The sequence below is a fragment of the Plectropomus leopardus genome, chromosome 16, assembly GCF_026936395.1.
Source record: "Plectropomus leopardus strain MGB_pleo_1.0 chromosome 16, ASM2693639v1, whole genome shotgun sequence".
In the NCBI taxonomy this organism is placed as follows: domain Eukaryota; kingdom Metazoa; phylum Chordata; class Actinopteri; order Perciformes; family Serranidae; genus Plectropomus; species Plectropomus leopardus.
The window spans coordinates 9,068,378-9,088,855 of record NC_142191.1 but is presented as its reverse complement, the minus strand read 5'-3'; the positions used below and the strand labels follow the sequence as shown (position 1 = coordinate 9,088,855).

Below are 20,478 nucleotides of genomic sequence, written 5' to 3'. Positions count from 1 at the left end.
TTCACAGATGAAGTTACTGCACACTGCTTCAAAGTGCCATTTTATTCATAAGGCTGAATATCTGTCTGTTTGTCATGAAAAGCGTGCAGGAATTTCTCGTTTCTCTGTTCTGCTTTCTTCCAGATTACATTCTGCAGGGATTCTTACTTAGACGTGTGAGTATCAACTTGTCGCACAAAAACATGGAAAACTCATGTTGCCTAATTAAACACAGCATTCACAACACAGCAACCTTTTCCTTATTTTATATAAAAACAATATAATCTGAAAATAAATATGCTTTACTGTTTTACATAGACACAGAAAACATGTTAATAGTGAAGAAGAGACAAAGAGCACTAATAATGAGGACTCTAAGACTGATGGCAGAAAGGATGCAGATCGTTATTCAGATTTAAAACGGTGGTGGTGTCGTGGTGGTGTACGCTCAGCTGCTAGCAGTAGTTCATTTGTAGTTGCATCTTGCAGGACGGAAAACACAGGCCCGCTACTTAAATACTTAAATACAACTTACTAACACCTAAACACAGATGTGCGCATCGGTAAATGCACCTGAACACACAATCATACACACACGTACACAAACACACAGATACACACATGTTAAAATCCTACACAGCACCCACATCCTTAGATAAGAGGGGCTGAAAAATTCAACTTGGTCTCACAGAAATGTGCGAAATGACCACATACTCTGAACATCGCATTACATGGTGGTGGCAGCACGTAATGTTATGTAAAAATTATGTGCACCACGGAAATGGTGCCAATGTTAAGTACAATAGGGTCCTTTGTTGTGGAGATCACATTAATTCCTCGTTCAAAGATGTCATGCAAAAGGTGGTGGTTAATGTAACGACCCCATAGGTGGATTAAAGAGCAAGAAAAATCCAACCATGCCTTTCTGTATGAAACAAACCTAGTTATTTTAACCGAAAAAAACTTTTTCTTTCCTACACATAACCTAATAGTTTTGGTGCCTTAACCCAACTGCTGTCTCAATAGTAATAAATGCAGTTATTTTTTATCCCAAAACAAAATCTTTTTCTAAACCACACACTTTTGGTACTTAAACCCACCAATGACACCATGTATTGCGGTTTTCAGAGGTTGTGGTCATTTCACGAATTTCTGTGAGATCACGTTGAAAAATCCAGAGATGTCATGAGTACACAAGTACAAATGATCCATTTAGGGAATGTTAACAAATCACTTTTGATTTTTTTGTTGTTTTTTTTGTATTTTTCGTAGAAAAGCACAGAAAGTCTCCATGCTGAGATTAGCCATCAGTGACATTCCACACGGGGGAAGACAGGACAGTCACAGGTACATAACACTGCATATATAAATAGACCAAATTAAATATGGGAAGAAGACTGAATACTGAAAATACTCTATAACATTATAAATTATCTAGAATGGTCTATGGCATACAGGGATATTAAGTTTGTACAAGTTCAGAGAAGAAGATATGTAATCAATGGATTCTGTATTGAGTTCAACAACTAACAAAACTACGTTGACAATCCCCTCTCCTGAAGAAAAAAGGAAACAAAAAATAATTTAAAAAGCACTCGAAAGATTTCTCAGTACATTTCGTGAGGCACAGTTTTTCAAATGGAATCAAACTACAGTATAGGATGTTTTCAGTGGTTTTCATGTAGGACATAGCAAAAACATTAGATGCTATATTGATAACCAGTATCCCTTTAAAAATATATGGCACTCTGGAGTCTCTTCTCCTGCAAGCTGATCACAACAATGAATTTGTGTTAGTCCATGTCAGTCCTGCAATGTCCTCAAAGGAAAGGAGGCGATATCATGTAGAGACAGATTCGTCTGTCCTGTTCGTCTTGCTGCCTTCTACTCCAAAAGTAAAAGCAGACATTGTCCGACGAAAATCCATCCATCATTTTTGAGTGCGCTCCCATGTCCTCTTCAGCCTCACCCGCTGTTTTAGCAGTTAAATATATCTTAGATTGAGAGGTTTTGCAATTTCATGATTGACACACAACCACAGTAGAGACTCATATCCAGTGAAGTAATTGCATACAATGAATTGACAACATGACTACACCTGCATCGCAAGCCCGTTAGAAATGCAAAACCACATGGCGGCTATTTGCTTTTTGTCAAATGATGGGTTATTTGTTTCTGTAGCAGCATAACAATTCTGTACTCGTTTTTTTTTTTTTTTTTTCTATCATGGTCTATGTACACACAGATATACAGTGGGAGGAAACTTCAGTTCAGTCTTTCTTAGTGTTCTCTCTCAGTCAGTCCAAGGGGAATGCTTTCCACAGAAAAGAAGAGCTTACGGTTCAAAGGTCAAAGTGCTGTGCTGTGAAATATCTCTATCTCTACATCTCTTCCTTCATCTTGTACATCTGGTGCTGCCACTTCTCTCATCTCCTCGGCTTGTCACATCTAAACAAGAAGGAAAGAGTAAACAGTTATTAGAACCAGGAAAAAACAGGCTGTAGATAGGTGTGTCCTTCGGTCTCCCTCTCAGACATAAACACATTTAGAGCCAAAGTGACGGTGTTACAGTCATGATAGCTGCCACAGTACTCTGTGAGCTTGTGTAACTGGGTCACATATCGCTGCAATAACTTTTTGGCCACTTGGGGGCAGCGGAAACAAGCTGTGAACACAACATTAATATATTATCACCTCTTAAGGTTGATAAGGTGAATGTGTTAGCGAAGTTGACTATTTACTAGGACTGTCAACATTAACACATTCATCGCAATACAATTACCATCTGCACATAACGCGCTTTTTTCTCTAATCGCGTTAATTGCTTGTCTTTCAAGAGGCTGTCCTGGGCTGAGATTTGAAGCTGTCAGCTAGCTTCTCAGGAAGGGGGCGAAAAAACGCCCCAAAGTTAGGCTAAATTTTAACGATGGAAAAACAACATGGTCATTTTACAGGGGTCCCTTGAACACTGACCTCAAGATATCTGAATGAAAATGGGTTTGCTGGGTCCCCATGAGTCTCCCTTTTACGGACGTGCCCACTTTATGCTAGTCCCATGCTGTTTTTGCTGCCATTTGTTTCATTATCAAGACAATCTGGTAAGTATTGCCCTACACTGTCAAAATGGACCTCACAACGATTTTGCAATGCAAAATAACTGAATTTAAAACGTGATTAAACTACTATATATATATTATAACTCACCAAAATTAAGAGATGTGGTGAGATTGGTGAGAATATATTATACTACAATTAACTATTAAAATTCAGTAATTAATTGCGATTTTAAATAAGTAAGTAAGAACGTAGGAAAACGTCTTGGTTAGGGTAAGAAAAAGATTGTGGCTGGAATTCACCCCGTCAGTCAACTAATGTGACAAAATAACTCAACGGTGACTTTTAGTTTCACACGGGACACAAACGTCGATCACCTGGGTCAAAGTCCTGTGCTTGTTAGACTCATCTAACTCCCCTCCCACCCACCTTCAGTGAACTTTCTTACACTTTATGCTACATCTCTTGTTTGTAATCTCTAATAATGGTGCATTTGGGTTTACATTGGAGTTGGCTGAAAGCCTTGTGTGTCTCATATAGACACTAGAGGCCGCACTGCATGTTTTAATTTGACGCAGGGGGCTGCTGACGTAGAGGACCACTGCCCCGAGTTTTTAAACACCCTGGGAGTGAGAACAGGCTGTGTGGGGACTCCCCGAGAAGAATTGCTCTCTGGAGACTCCCCTGAGAACTACATACCTTCAGTACCTTTTGTATTTGCACATCCAAAGCAACGCTGAAGTGGCCTAAGTTGGCTCGCGGTTGGTGTAGTAACAAGACACTAAAAGGCATTGCCATTGTTGCATATAGGCTTAGTAAAGCCAGGAATTCCCCTTTGGTCCATTGTTTGTTTTTTTTCTTCCATTTTATTCATTACAGGCTGTTGTTTGTGTTTTGTGTTGTCTGTCATTCACACGGCTAATGGGTTTTTAAAATTGGTGGTTACTGGTGCTGTTTTGGCTCGTGTACCAACTCTGAAATAGGAGCTAAAAAAGTCCCTACAGACAGTGTTCTAGGAATCACGAACATCCTTAGTTCTTGCAATGCAAACACAACAAAAAGAGCAGTTCTTAAACTATGAAAAAGTTCCTCCAATCCAAAAACGCCTAGAGAACTACACTAGCACGTATTTGTACTCATTATGCATTTCCAGGCCAGAGGACCATTTTTTCACAGGTTCACAAAATCCTTTTTGCTGCATCTACACTGCAAGAACTTGAAGCGGTCGTAGTTTCTGAAATGCCATTTTGAGGGACTTTTTAAGCTTCTATTTCAGAGTAGGTACTCTCCCCAAACAAAATGAACTATGAGTGATGTAAGTGTACGCTGATAGGTCCAAACATCATATGTGTACGTTTATTGGTCGAGTACAGCCGATACAGCACAGGCGACCGCCATCTTTAAAAACCCATTAACCACATAAACAACAAATAACAAAAATGCAAACAACATATTGTAACAAAAAAAGAAATAAAACACGGATAAATGGATCAACGGTGAAGTCCAGGCTTTACTGAACACACAGGCGATGATGGAAATATATATTTTTCACTTTCACTCAAAGGGAAAATGACTTTGCTAAACCAACGGCTGGCCGGCTTACAGTACGTCAATTCAGTGTTCCTATTGGTGGTGTGAAAGCAAAGCAATCAGATTGCTTGATTTGAGCTATTTTCAACTATCCCAAATGGAGTTATGCACAAAAAACATTTGTTTGAGACAGTTTTTGTTATTGTAGGCAACTGCAGTGATATAATGGGGGACGACAAACGCTTTGTGATGGACTCCAAGTTCACAAAGTTTTAGTAATTTGCATTTTTTACAAATGATGAAGTGGTTTTAATTGTTTTTTTCCTTTAGCGACATAATCTGGAAGTACTGCTTTCACTTTGCTTAATGCTGTATTAACCGACAGCACTTACTTGCAGGTCCTCTCGTTGAGCTCTAGCAGGCGTTCTTTACAGTATTCGTCTGTGTGTTTGCAGGAGCACCGGCAGGTCGCTGGATCCTGCACGAACAAACGCTTTCTCCTCTCCGAGCAGTGTTCACAACATGGCTCACAGACACTGGACAGACAGAGAGAGACAGAGATGGGAGGGAAGAGGGAGAGAGAGAGGATGATTACCACAGTGTACCATAACTGCCCATAAGAAAGGTCGCCCTTAGGTCAAGCTTTTCGTACGCCCCAGTTTGCTCTTCAAAGCCGCTGCCAGACAAGTTGTACTGCATGTGACAGTTGGGTAGTATTGCACACAGGTTCCCACAGAGCAGGCAAATATTCAAGCAGTAAAATTACCCTCCCCTCACGCCCCCCGAACTCTCCCGCGTTGATTGGACCACTCACAAATACCTTTTATGTGATAGACATGCAGTGAGCAAGGCTCTGGTTCATGCAACACAAAACGACACGTATTGCCTTTGAACTGCGGGTCAAAGATTTCGCTCTCACTCTTGCAATCTCTTTATAAAGAAGACTCAAGGGTCTGCTTGGTGCTCCGTTAAGAAAGGTTTAATTTTATTGAGTAAAAACTGCCAACTACGTTTCCCACACATTAGATTCAAAACAGAGGCTCAGATTTACATCTCAAAGTACAAATTACAAATGAACACACAGACATGTATTCTTTCACAGTATGAAGAAACATGAGATCATCTATATATTATTTTTTGATAAAATATGGGTGCTTTTATATAGTTTCAGAGACAAAAAGACAAAAACACAAACAGTACTTTGCTGAAAAGAAGGAAAAAAAAAAGCACTAGATAGCCATCACTTATGTCTTTACATTACATAAAAAGGACCAGCATTATGAGAACGATGGCAAAACCTGTTTGCGGAGATGAAAAGAACAAAGAGTGGAAAGAAGACGGGTACGAGACACAGCAAAGCGCCACAGACTCAACACTGAACACAGGGCCGTGATTACAATCCTGGTGATCCCAAGCATAGATACCAGAACAGTATGAGCCGGTCTGCAAAGCCATGCTGGCGGTGCTGTGATCTTGTTTCAGTAGAAGGTTTGAGTTACAGCTAACAGCCAATCTGTTTATTCCAGCTTCTTTTAAACGTGTCCATTATCAATCAGAAACCTGGATATCGGACAAGATGTTAGGAGCAACTCTACTGTATCTCATCCCAACCATCGAGGCCCATAGAGAGAGGTATTTTTGCAAACAGGGGGCTGGGAAGGTTGGGGGGAGATTAGATGGGTATTTTGACGGGTGGAGATGGGTTATGGTTCATATTTCGTGATGCAGGATATGGTAAGTCTAATGTGCTTTTGTAGTTATCACCGTTATGTAAAGTTTTGCTTAAGCTACGTTAGCGAAACGCGTTAGCTTAGACACTGATGCTCTGACGAGACAGAGTTAGGGACAATACACAGAAGCAACATGCCAACTGATGTGGCTGCGAAATTAAAAGGGGCAAATGAGCTCCTCCCAAATGAGCTTAATTATGAGAAGCGCAACACTCAGGTGCAGGTAGGTGGAGAAGGCGGAGCTGACATACGCATCGTGAATTGTTTTGTCGCGGTTTTTCTTTCGTTTTCTCTTTTGGCCTTTACCCTTGCCTTTCCGGGGTTTTCTGGAAGAGAAAGAGGACAAGGCAGAGAAATGCCTGAGAGACTGAGGAGAGAGAGATGGACTGATGTGTCAAGAAATTTAAGATTCTTAAAACCAATACGGATTAAAGGCAATTTTTTTCTATAAATTAAATAGCAATCAGTCATTTAAAACAGGATATTGTTTAATTTGATTCTAGTTACTGATTGGCTTGTTTCAGATAATATCATATAATGAGAAAGGTAGTTATGATACACCTAAAATTACCCAGGTGTTTGAGTGAGGGATGCACGAAAAAAACAACCACCTGATACTTTGTTGAACAGTTAAAGTCAACAAAAAATATTTTTTTTAAGTGAGGAGGCAACCAGTGATATGTGTCTTGATTTTTAAAGCTTTAACCCTTTAAAACATGGAGCGGCACTTTTCTCGTGCGGCTTTCAAACACCTTTTACAAGTATTTGAACCTGGAGCAAACTGGTTCAATTTCTTTCAAAAGCATGGAGGAAAAAAGGCAATTAATAACGTTGTAAAATATTCCACAAATTGCAAGATAACAGATTTAAGGAGATATTGATAAAAAGAAGACATAAGTTAAGGAAAATGTCTATAGAGACAAAAAGAACAAAAAACAGGGAAATTATTGTAACTACCACTATGTTTATAATCATCATAACATATTTTATTTTATTGATTGTTTTTCAGGTGATTTTCTCATACTTTTTTTAACTTTTTGTTAATTTTTCAATCACTTCACCTCGCCAATTTGCTCTGGGTCCAAAGGGTTAAAGAAAGACACAGTAACGTAGCTTACTGTAGGTGGTTTCCACATACTGTAGGTTGTGAATGTGATAAATATCAAATGTTCCTTGTAAAAACCTGGTTTATTGTCTACCTTGGGTTAAAAAAAATCATTTTTTCTAAATCAGCACAATGGCTTTGCAGGCTGTTTAATAGATCAATAGTTGGAGTTTTGGCTCGGCTGGCTGTTCTGAGATTTCCCCAGATGGATTGAGGACAATGAACTTAGACTTAACCAAAAGTACATCTTTCAACCTATCTGGGTCAACTCTTTATGGCTGATTCAACGTGTTTCAGACCACAGCACAATAAGAACGAGCCTGTAAAGCATACACCTGGAGTTTCACAGGTGCAGGCTGGATTAAAATATCAGGATGCGTGTTCAACAACAAGCTGGGCTGCACAAGCTTTTGCTGTCCAAGATGTATACAAGTACACAGAAAACTTCTCAAATACTCAGATAGAGACGTTGCATTTCTCTGTGGACATTCAATCATATATTTCCATATTTTTTTACATCAGAAAAACTTTGGAATGGTAAAACAAACTCTTTTAACCTCGCCATAATTGGTTTCTGCCCCAGTCTTAATTCTCTTAATCCAGTCACATATAGGGTTCACTTTGGAAACCTTAGAGATCCGTCAAAACACAACTTTTTTTTCTTACTTGTTATCTAACAGCAGGTTGCATCTTCAGAGTTATTTCCTGATCTCATAGATGTCCGTTTTCTGCCTCCAATGATAACATGTTTTTTCAGTAAAAGTGAATGTTAAAATCCAATATTGCCACGGACTGAGCCGCTCTAGTCTTTTATTTCTTCTGGAACGTACATGGAGTTTGCTGCACGGGTCATGGAAGTATCTGGCTCAGTCTGTGTTAATATTGGATTTACATGTTGGTTTTGCCGCGGGCAAACAGAACCCGATACTGGATGGGTTAGAAAAAAGAAAACTGGTGAGCAAATTCACAAAGAATGGACTGCAGCCGCTGCTAGCACCAAGAATTGTGCATCACTTGCAACCGCTATCTGCCCCGTCTCAGGGTCCAACTGAAGAAGATACTGGGCTGATGATATTACAGCACACAAGCCGATGAAGGTTTGCTTGTGAATGCAATTTGATCTTTTTTTGTCTGACTGTAATTATCCATGTGACAAAGTTTATATACGTTGCCTTTGTGCCAAGAACATAGCAGGCAGAACAATGACAGAGCAAAAAAAACCAACAAGATCCAGATGCATTTATAAAACTTCAGGAAAGAGATTTAAATGTGAGATTTAATATCCCATTCTATTAGTGTGCTTTAGTTACCACTAATTCTCTCGAGATGCTAACAATATCACTGTAACTGCGTGTGGCTATTAGTGCTGATCTTCGTGAATTGGAGTATTTTTGGGCCACTAGGCAGGTTTCCATTACAGATTTGCACGATATTTTAGAAATGTCAATAAAAAACTATTGCGAGATGACTGCGTTTCCATTGAAAGATATTATGTCACTTCTCTTGTGATGTTGTGCAAATTCTCCTCTCACAATAATATTCCAAGAAGCATGGCGATGGATGTTCAAAACATTAGCAGGTTTATTTATATTGCAGCCACCGCACTAGCCGTCATTATTTCCAATCAAAGGTGACATAGGCATGTCTTGTGAGCAGTAATGGAAAGGCAAGCCCCTTATACGTGAGATTTCTGTGAGGTGATAGTCCACGATTTCATAGAGGAATTGTGGATTCAAAACTTTTGGATGATCCGCTCAACTTTTCAAGAGTTATGCGATGCAATAACACCTCTTGTAGTGACTCTTTGTTGCACATCATGTGACCTATAAAAGTGAAAAAAGTGTTTCCTTTGCAGTTTTGCAGAATATAGCCTTTTCAAATCCCCTGAAATACTACCTCATGCAAGACTTTTGTGAAAATTGACGTTTCCATGATGTGTACTTGGGCACAAAGGTGCTATGAGCTAAATACTAACATCAGCAGAGTAACTATTCACAATGCTAACCTGTTGATGTTGAGCAGGTATGTTCACCATCATAGCTTAGAGTGTTAGCAAGCTAACATTTGCTTATTAGCATTAAACACAAAGCGCAGCTGGGGCGGATGGGAATGTCAGTAGTTGTGCAAGTATTCAGTCATGAACCAAAGGAGTTTTGATGTAATGATGAAGCTACATGAGAGGTCAGGGGATCGGCTATTACAGTTCAGCCTCTGCACACCATGTATGTGATTCAAATTTCATGACAATCCATCCAAAGGTGCTGCTGTAGCTCAGAAGCAGCTGGGTACCTGATGACAAATAAGACGCTGTTCATTCCATAGAACAGGATGAGCCTGATGTGCCGTAAATGTAAGAATTTCCTCTTTTACTTGTTCCCACATCAGGTCCAGTGTCTCTGTTGACGTCGACAGTTAACAAGTTTCACAACCTCTGCAGGATGACTCACCCCAACAGACCTCCGGTGACCTGCCCCTACTGAGAGGTCAGCGGCCGACGCTAAAAGTATGAAAGCATCAGAAACTGAAGTTGAACGACCCTAAGAACATCACTTTGTAGACGCACGCCACTCATAAACAGTTACGACAAGGTCAAAGAGGAGGTCTCAAAACTAGCCTTTATCTGTGTGACAGATGACCTTACATAAAACCAAAATACAACCACCCTGCAATGTAAAGATATTATCGACTCTTCACAGAAGGAGAATTTAAGGGTTTAAATGACCCTTTGCACACTCACTTATGTTACCTATGAAGGGAAGAACACTTAAGCAAGGACCATAAACACAAAAGTTTAACCGCTCTTCAAAAACAGTGTTATCTATATCAGAGCAACCAGTAAGAGGAGTTAAGTGGGATGCAAACAATAAAGAAGAGATGAGAGGAATGTAAAGATGAGATAGAAAAGAGAGGAAAGGTGTAAAGGACGAGTACTGAGAGGGCAACGACCTCATCAAGTGTCACTCATTCACTTGAGTGGATTTGGCTGGTATTCCCCGTGTTTTATGAGAACTGCATGCTAACCTCAGCATGACATGATCTCATATAGTATCTTGTCTTTTGATTAAATATTATGGAGTGTTTTGGGTGTGTCTGTGAGGAAAATGGAGTGAGAAAATTACAGAGTTAAGTGAGACAGAGCACATGGGATAATGTCGGGAAGGTCGAGAGTTACAGACGACTGAGAGTTTGTGTGCAGAGCAGAACAGAAAAAAGATCAAATCTCAAGTTCCCATTGTTTCCCCCTAAAAAAAAAAACCCCTCAATTTCCATGCAGAAAGAGTTCTGTACTCACTTTTCTTTCTGTTCTTTCACTTCTTTCTTTAACCTGAAAGGCAGGAACAAAACAACACGACATTAGATCACAGCACGCTGTTGTTTCCCAGTAAACAGATACTTATCAAAAATCATCAGAGATCTGAGGCTCATTATCAGCACGGGTGGGCTCGCATCATTTTATTTCATTGCAATACGTCATCGCCTTTTACCAGAAAGTCTAATAAAAAAGATCTTTCACTTTCAATCGTTCAGTAAATGAAACAGATTTGTTAGGAAATAATGCAGTGTACACACACTCTCACAGACAGGCACACAAAGGGGTGTGTTCACCGACGGATACACACACATACAAACAGGACTACAATAGCAGGCTGTCAGGTTCATTTCACTTCTCGCCCATGTGACGACACTTGCGATAACACAATGTGGAGCAATAAATTTGCTGGCAGACTCTGGAGACAAATGTTAGCCAAAAGTGTTAGGAAACAGTGTTTCATTCAAAAAGGTCATGGAGGCACAGCCAAGTTTCTATTTGAAATACTGCTACAATGATTTACACGAACAAGCTCAATAAAGCATGACGGTACATGTATGTGTGCATATATGTACATCATCAGAGGATGACTCAAACCTGTTGGCTTATACATACTGCATGCTGTAGATTGCATGCATATGTTTAAGTATATGGAGAGGTGACAGAAGATTACTTTTACTTGGAATTTTCAAACTTGGACCATATTTACAGTGTTTTGTGTTTTAGTGACTAATGGGAACAACAGCTTTTCAAATTGGTCCAGTACTGAGCGACAGACCTTCGTACCATCAAATGCTTCTTTTTTGTCACTGACAGGATCAGCTTGTTATTCTAATTGTCTGAAAACATTAAGATAAGGATCCCTACAAAAAAATGACCTTTTTGTTAAAGACTAAGATCCTTTTTTTAAACCAGAAACTCCACTGAAAAAAACAGTGATTTTAGCTTATATAGAGTCAGCATATTTTCACATCCAACTAGGTGAGTTATGGGATTACTTCTATCCAACCAAAGAAAGCAACTGTTTTGAACAGAGGAAAGACAAACCAAGATGGTATTGGCAGTTGTATTTTGTTTCAGTCAACCTTGAATGAAGTCTGTTTTAAAATGAAAAAAATGATGTTTATTTAAATGGAGTTTCGGTTGTTTCTGGTTAAACAAAAAGGTTCAGGCTTAAATTCGATTATAGTTTGAATGAAAGTATTGCAGCTTTAACAATTAAACGACTCAAGCCTCAAAAATACTTAATAGGCAGGATGACTGTTTAAAGAACGTTAAATTTGATATTTGATTCACTGCAAGCAGTACCGAAACGGTACAATCGCTATTGATACTCTTACAGTAGATTTAATTTTATGTGGCCGCCATTCTCGCTGTGGATTCAAATAGCCATCCTGTGCATGAAGCATTCACTGGAAATGTGCAGGATGTAGTCCATCTTTACTGTTTGTAGTTTTATCTCATTAGCCTCATCTCAACAACCTCACTCTTAACTGTTATGGAGCTATATAAAGTTATAATGTTTTTAGTACAAACATGGACAGGAAATAACACCAGTGCCCCAAAATTTCACCAGTTCATTTACTTTACACCAGTGGTTGTAAATCATGTTGCATACTATTTGTTTTTCTGACAGAAATATTTTGGCAGTGACTTGATTATCTACAGCCAAATTGACTGTATGCCATTCCCAGAGCAAAACAGTGAAGTCAAACATTTTATAGAGCCACCAAATACATTGATCACGCCTCTAAGACTTTATGGAGGTGCTAAAAGTTTATAGCTACATCTAAATGGTTTTATAGTCAAATATTGTGTCATCACAGACAGTAGTAAGTTTAGACCGACACCGTTTCATAGCCAGGGGCCCTCCAGACACACTGCTGCTGCTTCACTAAAGAAAACACAAGCATATTCCAGATCTGATAGCCCAAAAAAGAGAAAGCTTGGTCCTCGGCCAATAGTCCTCCCAGCAATGTTTGTTTGCTTTTTAGATTTCCCATAATTTAACGTGGGAGGATGATGGATGTCCTCTTTCTGTGTTGCTGTGTAGCAGTTTACTAATTCATGTCTCACAGCACAAATCTCAGCCAATCATAATCAGATTTCACAAAAGATTGGGAAGTGATGCATCACACCACTACATCCTTCAACAGAGGCCAAAGAGCAGGAAAACGTGACATATTAGTTAATGATTGATCCAGATGGTGACATTATCATTTCTAGAAAATGATATGAGGATGAAATGCTTTCTTTTTCCTTGTCTCATTTTTGGGAGGCATCGGATTCTGTTGTGACAGATTGGAGGGTAACTTCCGTATTTGTCAGCCGGGACCCTATTTTCCAGTGTTTTCTGTCTAATTGGCTAATGGGGACCACAGTTTTTGAAATTGGTTCAGTATTGAGCAATACTGCTGTAACACAGGCTGCAATGTAAGCACTTTGTGAAATCATGCACTGCTAAAGTATGTCCTCTCAAAGTGCTTGTTTTTGCCACTGATGGGCTCAGATTTTTATTCTAAGTGTCAAGATATTATGGAAAAGATCACTGCAGAGATCAACCTTTTTAATAAAAAAAGTGAGATCCATTTTCTTTAACCAGAAACAGCCCTAAAATTGCCATAACCAAAATCACCAGAGTCCATTTAAATAAACATTAATCTTAGCATGTAAAGAGCCGGCATATTTTCACATCTATCTGAGTGAACTGAGGGTTTATTTTAACCGAATCAGAGTTGTTGTCAGAACAGTGGAAAGATGAACAAAGACAGTTTTTGTGAGTTTTATTTTGTTTCTGTCAGCTTTGAATAAAATGTGTTTTACAATGGTAAAATTACTTTTTATTTAAATGGACCCTGGTGTGTTTGGCAATGGTGATTTTGAGGCTTTTTGGGTAAAATCTTACTATTAAACAAAAAGGTCTATCTCTGTAGGGATCCTTCATAATGTTGTCAGACAATTAGAATAATAATCTGAGCTTGTCATTGACAAAAACAAACACTTTCAGCGGAAGTATATTGAGGATGTACATTGCTACAGTGGTAACATTGCAGCTTGTTTTGCAATTGTTGGCTGCAGCCCTGTTGCTCAATACTGCACCACTTTCAAAACGGTTGTTCCTGTTAGTCACTTAGATACAAAAACACTAAATAATAGAGTCCAGGTTGAAAAATACTGGTATTACCTTTTAATACCATCACAAGAACATGTCACTAATCCTGCATTAGTTGCAACCCTTATCTTTTTTTATTTTTTTTTTACAACAAGTTACAATAGATTATATTAGCTGCCCATCAAAACTAAAGACTGAATAACAAACTGATCCATAAAGTATATAAATGACTGTACCTCCAGTCTAAGCAGAAGAAATCACCTTACTGTGACTAGAGGCCACTAAAGGGACACACAGTACTTATCTCAGAGATCAATAACTAACGCTATCACACCTATGTGGTCCAAGGAGTGACCTCCACATGCCACAGGCGGAAAACAAAGGATTAGGCAGCACTGCACTCACACAAATGTATCTCCTTTACTTGAGCAATGTGATGGAATGAGGATAAACTGAAGCAGCATGGAGGATGTGTGCCGGGATGTGCTTAAACCCGCTTGGGTCTGTTTAAGATCAGCCAAGTTAGAGAAGCAGAGATAAGATACGAATCTACCTGATATGCATCTGTTAAATGTGTCAGAGGCAAACAGCGGACCATAACTTTACATGACGTGTTTGGTCGACCTCTGCTCTGCCACACAAATGTGTAGCATTAAGTGCTTTAATTCACTTTTTTTTTGTGTGTGTGTGTGTGTGTGTGTGTGTGTGTGTGTGTTTGGGGGTTTTCTTACCTACACTCACATGCGCTGTGTTCTGTAAAACTCATGAAAATATCATTTTGTTGCCTTTGGGGTTTTATTCTTTTAATCTGTCAAAAAAGAAGAAAGAATAATTACCACAGATTTGAATTAAATAAACATCAATCTACAGAATTCCTAAACTTCTTGCTTTCAGAGTTTCAGTCATAGCACTCAAAAAATAGACGGACAAAGGTAGACGGGTAAAGGCCCTGACACACCAGGCTGATGGTCGGCCGTCTGTGAGCGTCTGTCGCCCAAGATCTTGCAGTGTGTCCTGCACTGTTGGCACTAGTTGGCCACTTTCAGCTTTTTCAGCAGATTTATGTTGAAGCGGCATCAGAGCTGGCAGAACCCATCGGTGAATAAAATCACTCTGATTGGCAGTTTAATGGCACGAAAGGGGGAATCAAAGTGACAAAACAAACAAAAAAAAAAAACAGCTAAAGTCGAAAGGGCATGAGACTAAAACAAACTTGTTATACTACAAAGTTTCCCACACAATCATTTAATTGTGGCAGCCTGCCATGATTAAAACATCTGCTGCCCCAAATAGATTTTCTATTTTTTGGAGCTGGATTGGTCATTAGTCAAGCCTAGTCAATTTTATTTATTAAGCCTATTATCACAAATCAAAATTTGCCTCAGAGGGCTTTGCAGCATACAACATCCCTCTGTCCTCAGACTCTCACACCAAAACTTGAAAAGCAGGGGGTAAAAATTAAAAAGGATAAGTCTAAGGTTGATGTTTGCCCAAAGGTCACACCTGAGTAACCTTTGAGCAAACAGCAAGGACACTTGGATTGACCAGAAGAACACTTGTGCCAACCAGAAGGGCACTTGGAGGGCTCTGTGCTGATCAGTGGGACACTTGAGGAGCCCATGTGCCCCTCTGCTGTGACATATGGGCAAAAATAAAGTGTCAATCTGTCCATTTAGGGCGCACACAAATCACAACAACACGTCATTTTAAAAGAAACAGCAAAAAGGGCCCTACTACTCCCACCCATGAACCCCACTGCACAAATAAAAAGCTGATGTAAGTAATGCTGCTGACCTCCATTGTAATGTTATAGCTGGATGTTGGCATGCACTGCAGCATCTCATCGTTGCAGCAGCCGGCGCAGCGCGTCAACACCACACAGGACGGGATGAAGATGTGCTCCACCTCCTCTGGATACTCCTGCAGAATCTCCACCAGCAGCTCCCGAGGCTTACACAAACTCTTGTTGTATACCTCCATTAAAGGGATCACTGGAAGACACAGTCACAGTGCACAAGGGTTATAAAATGGCAGCGGTGCTTTAGTCTAAACCACAAGGCTCTTGAATTCTAGAGCAGTAACAATAACACACACCTAAACGGAGAATTAAAAACACTGGCAGACTCACAATGGAGACAAGATGAATCACATACATGCACACACACGTTTCACTTTCTGAGTCCATTGAGAACCATTTGATTTATAGAGATTCACCTAATGTTATTTTCACTTAACCCTAGGGGGGAATCTCAGAGAGAAAAAAAAACAGGGAAAAACTATATTTACAATTATCATAAGTACATATTTTTAATTATTTTTAAAATTATTATTATAATTTTCAAAGGCAATTTTCTGGGTTACCCCCCCCCCCTTTTTTTAACTTTCTTTTTCTTTTTTTCTTACTAATTCTTATGTAATTTTCTTGTACCTTTTTTTTTTTTTTTTTTTTACTACTTTCTTGCTAATCTGGGGGGGGGGGCGTAATTTCTTCTTTTATATCTCATTGCCTTCTTGTCACCCCATTCTTAAAGCTCCACCTCTGCCCCCCTTACAGTTTTTCACCTTCAGTCTACTCCCCCCTCTCTCTCTGTCTTTGCAGGAGTTCTGCTCTTGAGAAAGATATTAGCACACAGACAGACAACACCTCCAAAAAATCGCTCAGAGCCTAAAACAACCCCCGGGCCTGACAGCCCTCTGGAGAGCCAAGCTAAATATACTGAGCCTGAACAATATCATGAAGTTCAGCTTCTGATTGTCCAAATTAGATTGGGCAATGACTGGGATTGTGCAAAAATGAAATTGTGGGCCAAGAGGGTGAAATTCCATTCTATAAAAGAGTCTGGTCACCATAACATTTCCCCAGCTTAACCTCAAACAAGAAGGAATGCACGCCCGGGATGAAAACGTCAAAGAGTTGAGATTTAAGGGTGCCCTCATTTACTAAAAGGGGGAGTTCAGGGGAGCTGGGACAAATCTGGCCTGGGTCAAGCTATGCAGTTGTCCACCAGGAGGCGATAACTTCCCTTTAATGTCAAGGTGAACCTCAAACCAGTCCTTTTCCTATTTGGCTGTGTGCCAGCCAGGGAGCCCATAGCAGGCTGTATTCCCACGGTGCCCTGTGGGACACCTACCGTCATGTGGACCTCTTTCTGTTTCCTTCGGTATGTGGGCGCTCTGCAAGGAGGGGAAAAGAGCAAGCTGTTAGCGACAGTAGGTTGTGCAAGAGCTCAGAAAATGCTGCCCTTTACTTATCCACACAGTTGCGCAAAGAATATATTTACATTTTGACATGTCTGAAAACCACATAATGCATTTTATCTTGGACTATGCACAATATAGGGGGCAGTGACAGGCAAATTTCCATACTATGTTATAGAGAAGCACTGAAAAAAATATATCAATACAGTTTTTAAGATCTGATTCTACACTACATGTGGGTTTATGTTCATGAAATGTTAATTAAAGTTCAGCCAAAATACTTGAATATTATAAAATAAAGCATAGACCTTTTTAATGAAGTTACCTGCACTTCATGTTTATATAGTCTGCTATATGTGGTGTATAAAGCTTTATTTATATGGCCGAACGTCTGACCACAACCTGTCAAACAGGCTGACCTAAATCACGACATCAGCTACGTGACAAAACTCATTAAACTGTTAAATTAGTCGTGTTTTTGTTTCAGTTACCAGACCTCTCATGTGTGCCTCCGCCGCCTCTTGGCAACGCGGATTAATAACTATCGCCATTAAAACCGGTAAGAATTTCAGCCTGCTACTTTCCCTCACAGGGGGGCAGCCTGTCATCACACCAGTCGGACCACAAAGGATTATTGGCAACTTTCCATCCGTGCGCGCATTACGCACAACTTTCTGTCGCCTGCGCACAACCGCGCGCGACCTCCTTCTCTCTCTTTCTCTCAAATAGAAGCGCGCGCCACTCGCGCAACATCACGCCAATATTGCGTGAGACCCGGCTCTGCAGCACCGACTTGTCCTCAGTGAAAGTTTTTTTCTCCTTAATGAAAAGTTAAAAAAAGAGGGTCTGCGTGAGAGGGTGTCGCAGTCTCCTCCCCCTTTCTGGTGGCGTGAGGGTCCAACCTTGTGGGCTGGGAGACCCCTCCAAAACACTACATACTGTATTAATAATGGCAGGGTGTCAAGCTGCGAACACCGGTCCCTAAACCGATGATAGGCCGACTGGTAATGAGCAGTTGAGACAGCATCCTGATACTATTCAGCGTTGACTGGGAGGGCTTAGCTGTCATTAAATCAACCAGTTAGATGAATAAACACTTTACTGGAGTCTGGAGGAGAGAGGTGTTTCATTAACTTTGGGTGAGATGCTCAAGAGAAAACTGCTTTCTTTGAGGTGGCAAATAATCCTCTAAGTCCAATCATGTTGCTGGAAAAATTGCAGCCTCCCATTGAAGTGGTGCTATTTTTTTCCACTATAGGAAACCTTTGCTCAAAGCCTCCCTTGGAGGCACTGCACTTGATTAATGATTATATGGAAACCGATTTACGGTGCGCTCTCATACAGCCATTAAAATTCTCGCGCTATCTTGAATAATCTGTGAAGTAACGCTTGTTTTGTTCTCCAAACTAAAAATGTGAGTGTGAAATTTGCTCCTTGTTGAGGCTGGAGAGCAGCGTCAGGAGTGAACCTGCTCGCGTCCTAATTCCAAATGGAGCCACTGCGCCTTTAAAGCGTAATAATATCTCCAAGGTGGTTTTAGAGCAGGCCTGAAATCACACCACCGTCAAACTTCACAACATTATTTTTTAAAATCATCACATTTGCAAGACAAAAAGGCGCACCACCCACGAGTGTGTGGGCTTGGTGTATATAGTGTCGGCTTTGCGTAATGGCTGTTTAAATCTCCCCAAAGCCACTAAACATTTCAGCTTGTTTAAACACGAGCGATGACCTAGCCAGAGGAAAGACAAGGACAAGCTACACATTAATGACCAGTGCGCTACATTACGCAAATAGAGGTCGGTTGGTGTTTTGTGCTCTTTTTGTCCAGTCTGAAACACATGACTCACCTTGACAGCTGACAGCGTCAAAAATAATAGTGTCAAACTGTCAATAAAGTTCATTGTGTTGGCAATCCAATCCAAAAAGGCAGGCGACGTTTTAAAATCCAACAGGCCAATGTGGCGATTTGTCCTCAAACATGAAGTTTACAACAAGTACAAACAACAACAACAACACAAGTGGACCGGCTCAAACTTCTCTAAATAAGGGGCAGGGGGTCGTAATGGCAGATCCATGTTGGTCCCGTGGTCGGAGAAATCCTTTGCGCATAACTTCTCAACTGTTGCCAATGATTTTCAAAATATCCAGAAAAACGAGAATCCAAGAGGCAAGACGTCTCACATTTTTCCGCAACAGACCTTTATTTTCCTGCAATGGAATCCACATTACAAAAATAATCCCATGCTTGTTGCGCCAGCCGTCTCCAAATATCTGTCCATTGGAAACTTGTAGCCTTCTCCTATGTGCAACTTGAATCCATGGACCGGGATGACGTTCAGTGAAACCGCGCTGCGAGATCGCTCGTCACACAAAACTTATTCTGCCTATTTGCGTTGTCTGTTTTACTCCGCTGTCACTGCGCACTAAGCAGGTCAGTCCTCTCCATTAACAGACCGCGTCCACCTCTGTCTCCGTCTCTATACTGTGGCTGTGTGTGTGTGCAGCAGCCGGAGACTTTGGGTGATTGGTCGATCATTAAAGCATGGTAGGTGTGTCCTCTATGGGCCGATATACAGCAGTGCGCGTTGCTCTGAAGTCCTCTTCAAAAAAGTTTCACCCATTAAACATCGACTCATGTGACCGCATCACCAGCAACGCTATTAAAAGCTGAGTGCGCCGGTCTATTTTTATTGATTTGTTATATTCGAGGGAAAATGAAACTAGGGCATCCTTAATATTGTGATATGTTATACTTGTGCCACCGGCTGAAATATCATCCACTGTTTCCATGCTTCCAAACGCATTTCATCATCTCCACATGTCGGGTGCAGGCTGCGCATGATCAAAGATGCGCAATCTAATAATATACAAAAACTGTAGCGGATTAGCACACGAATACTATATACACAATATGACCTTGGATAGTCACATTTCCTTCGCGATGACTGATATAGAATATCATTTTAAAAATGGTTAAAATGTTTATTCACTCTGGCAAAGGTAAGGCGAGCGCCACACCTTCACCTCCAGCTGCTCTGGTGATATTCGGGCAAATATTTCCCAGTCTTGTGTCTACTCGAGTTTCTGCTCCAAATACCCCCAATTTGCCTGAACAGGAGAGCGTGTGTGCCCGGACACGTAGCCTATACGTCTGTGCGTGCGTGCGCCGTGCAACGTTGGCCGCGCCAGTCATGAGTCGCGCCGGTCAGTGCGCGCCAGCACGCACGCACTCATGGAAAGTAGGAGTATACGCGCGTCGTGACTTCCTCCGTGTCAGTTCACTGACGGAGAATGGAAGAAGCCACCTGACCGGCTGCGTTCTCGTCAGGGTCTCCTTTTTCTCCTTCGAGCAACAGCTGAAACATCACGGTGAGGATGAGGAGGGAATACAGAGGAAAAGGGAAACAGAGAGAGACTGTTCCTCCCCCCCCTTCATCTCTTTAATCATGTCTTTCTC

The 20,478-nt window shown here is 40.6% G+C and overlaps 1 protein-coding gene across 2 annotated transcripts; it reads right to left on the bottom strand.

Annotated features, from left to right (window-relative positions):
* Nucleotides 1-229: 229 nt before the first annotated feature.
* vegfab (vascular endothelial growth factor Ab) lies at nucleotides 230-19,617 on the bottom strand. 2 transcript variants are annotated; one of them, XM_042504097.2, is made up of 8 exons: nucleotides 18,869-19,617; nucleotides 16,952-16,994; nucleotides 15,615-15,811; nucleotides 14,552-14,628; nucleotides 10,691-10,723; nucleotides 6,545-6,619; nucleotides 4,956-5,099; nucleotides 230-2,427 (listed from the first exon to the last, which is right to left on the bottom strand). In XM_042504097.2, the coding sequence occupies exons 1-8, from the start codon at nucleotides 18,920-18,922 to the stop codon at nucleotides 2,406-2,408; spliced, it is 645 nt and encodes a 214-aa protein (XP_042360031.1). In that variant the 5' UTR covers nucleotides 18,923-19,617; the 3' UTR covers nucleotides 230-2,405. The 2 variants fall into 2 exon arrangements, with proteins under 2 accessions (XP_042360031.1, XP_042360032.1); XM_042504098.2 differs by lacking the exon at nucleotides 6,545-6,619 and having other exon boundaries at nucleotides 18,869-19,616.
* Nucleotides 19,618-20,478: the final 861 nt, after the last annotated feature.

Bases quoted from the DNA above. Each gene is read 5' to 3' on its own strand.
- vegfab (XM_042504097.2), bottom strand. From the start codon at position 18,922: ATGAACTTTATTGACAGTTTGACACTATTATTTTTGACGCTGTCAGCT. The intron at 16,995-18,868 runs GTGAGTCATGTG...CCCTCCTTGCAG, and splicing joins TGACGCTGTCAGCTGTCAAG to AGCGCCCACATACCGAAGGA. The intron at 14,629-15,614 runs GTCAGCAGCATT...CTTTTTTGACAG, and splicing joins GCTATAACATTACAATGGAG to ATTAAAAGAATAAAACCCCA.